The following is a 719-nucleotide window of genomic DNA, read 5'->3' on the forward strand; positions in this document are numbered from 1 at the left end:
CGTACCTGGCGGCCCGGCGAGCGGCGAGGGCAGCGCGGCCGCGGGCGCTGGAGCGCAGGAGCCTCGGAGCCTCGGGTGCCGCCGCCGCCGTTTCCGGGTTGGCGGGTCTCACGTCACCGCCACAGGTTCGCGAGCGGCCCCCGCCGCGGCGGCAGCAGTCGCAGCGGCAGCAGCGGCCCCGGCCAGTGCCAGGCGAGAAATAACTATAAAAGGAAGAGACGCCTCGAGGAGGAAGAGGAAACGCTGTTTACCTTCGAGAAGCCGAGCCGCCGGCGCTCGCACAAAAGGAGGACGCTCGCCGACGCCGCCTCCCCCCCGCGCCCCGTCCCCGCCGCATCGCGGGGCCCAGCGTCAGCGCGCGCGGCGCCCCGGGACCGCCCCGCGCCGGCCCCCACCCCAAAACGCGCTGCGGGGGCCGGGGGTCGGGGGGGCCGCGGAGCGGTGACCTTGGGCGAGTCACCGCCGCCGGGTGAGCCCGTGCGTGGGGCGCGCTGCCGAGGCTGGGGCCGGGGGCTGCTCGACGCCCCCCTGACCCAGACCAGGAAACCCCAGCCCCAGGAGGCGCAGGGCTGGCCCAAGGTCACAGCCTGTAGGACCGGTCTCCAGCTTCAGCCGCAGCCTCCCGACCTTCCAGGCCAGTAGGGTCCTGCCCTGGGTCCGCTTCCCCCATCCCTGTGCTACGGAATGATGCCAACGCCCGGCTGGCCCACCTCGCGGCG

At 75.2% G+C, this 719-nt stretch overlaps 1 protein-coding gene across 2 annotated transcripts in view; it reads right to left on the reverse strand.

The window, feature by feature from the left end:
- Nucleotides 1–365, reverse strand: part of CYRIB (CYFIP related Rac1 interactor B) — a 146030-nt gene extending 145665 nt beyond the window's left edge. Inside the window, exon 1 of one of the 2 annotated variants that reach the window (XM_059395164.1) lies at nt 252–365. In XM_059395164.1, coding sequence (XP_059251147.1) covers nt 252–337 — 86 coding nt within the window. In that variant the 5' untranslated portion in view covers nt 338–365. The remainder of the gene's footprint in view (nt 1–251) is intronic. The other variant, XM_059395168.1, reaches the window with a different exon arrangement.
- Nucleotides 366–719: the final 354 nt, after the last annotated feature.

This window comes from Mustela nigripes, chromosome 3 (assembly GCF_022355385.1).
Source record: "Mustela nigripes isolate SB6536 chromosome 3, MUSNIG.SB6536, whole genome shotgun sequence".
Classification (NCBI taxonomy): Eukaryota; Metazoa; Chordata; class Mammalia; order Carnivora; family Mustelidae; genus Mustela; species Mustela nigripes.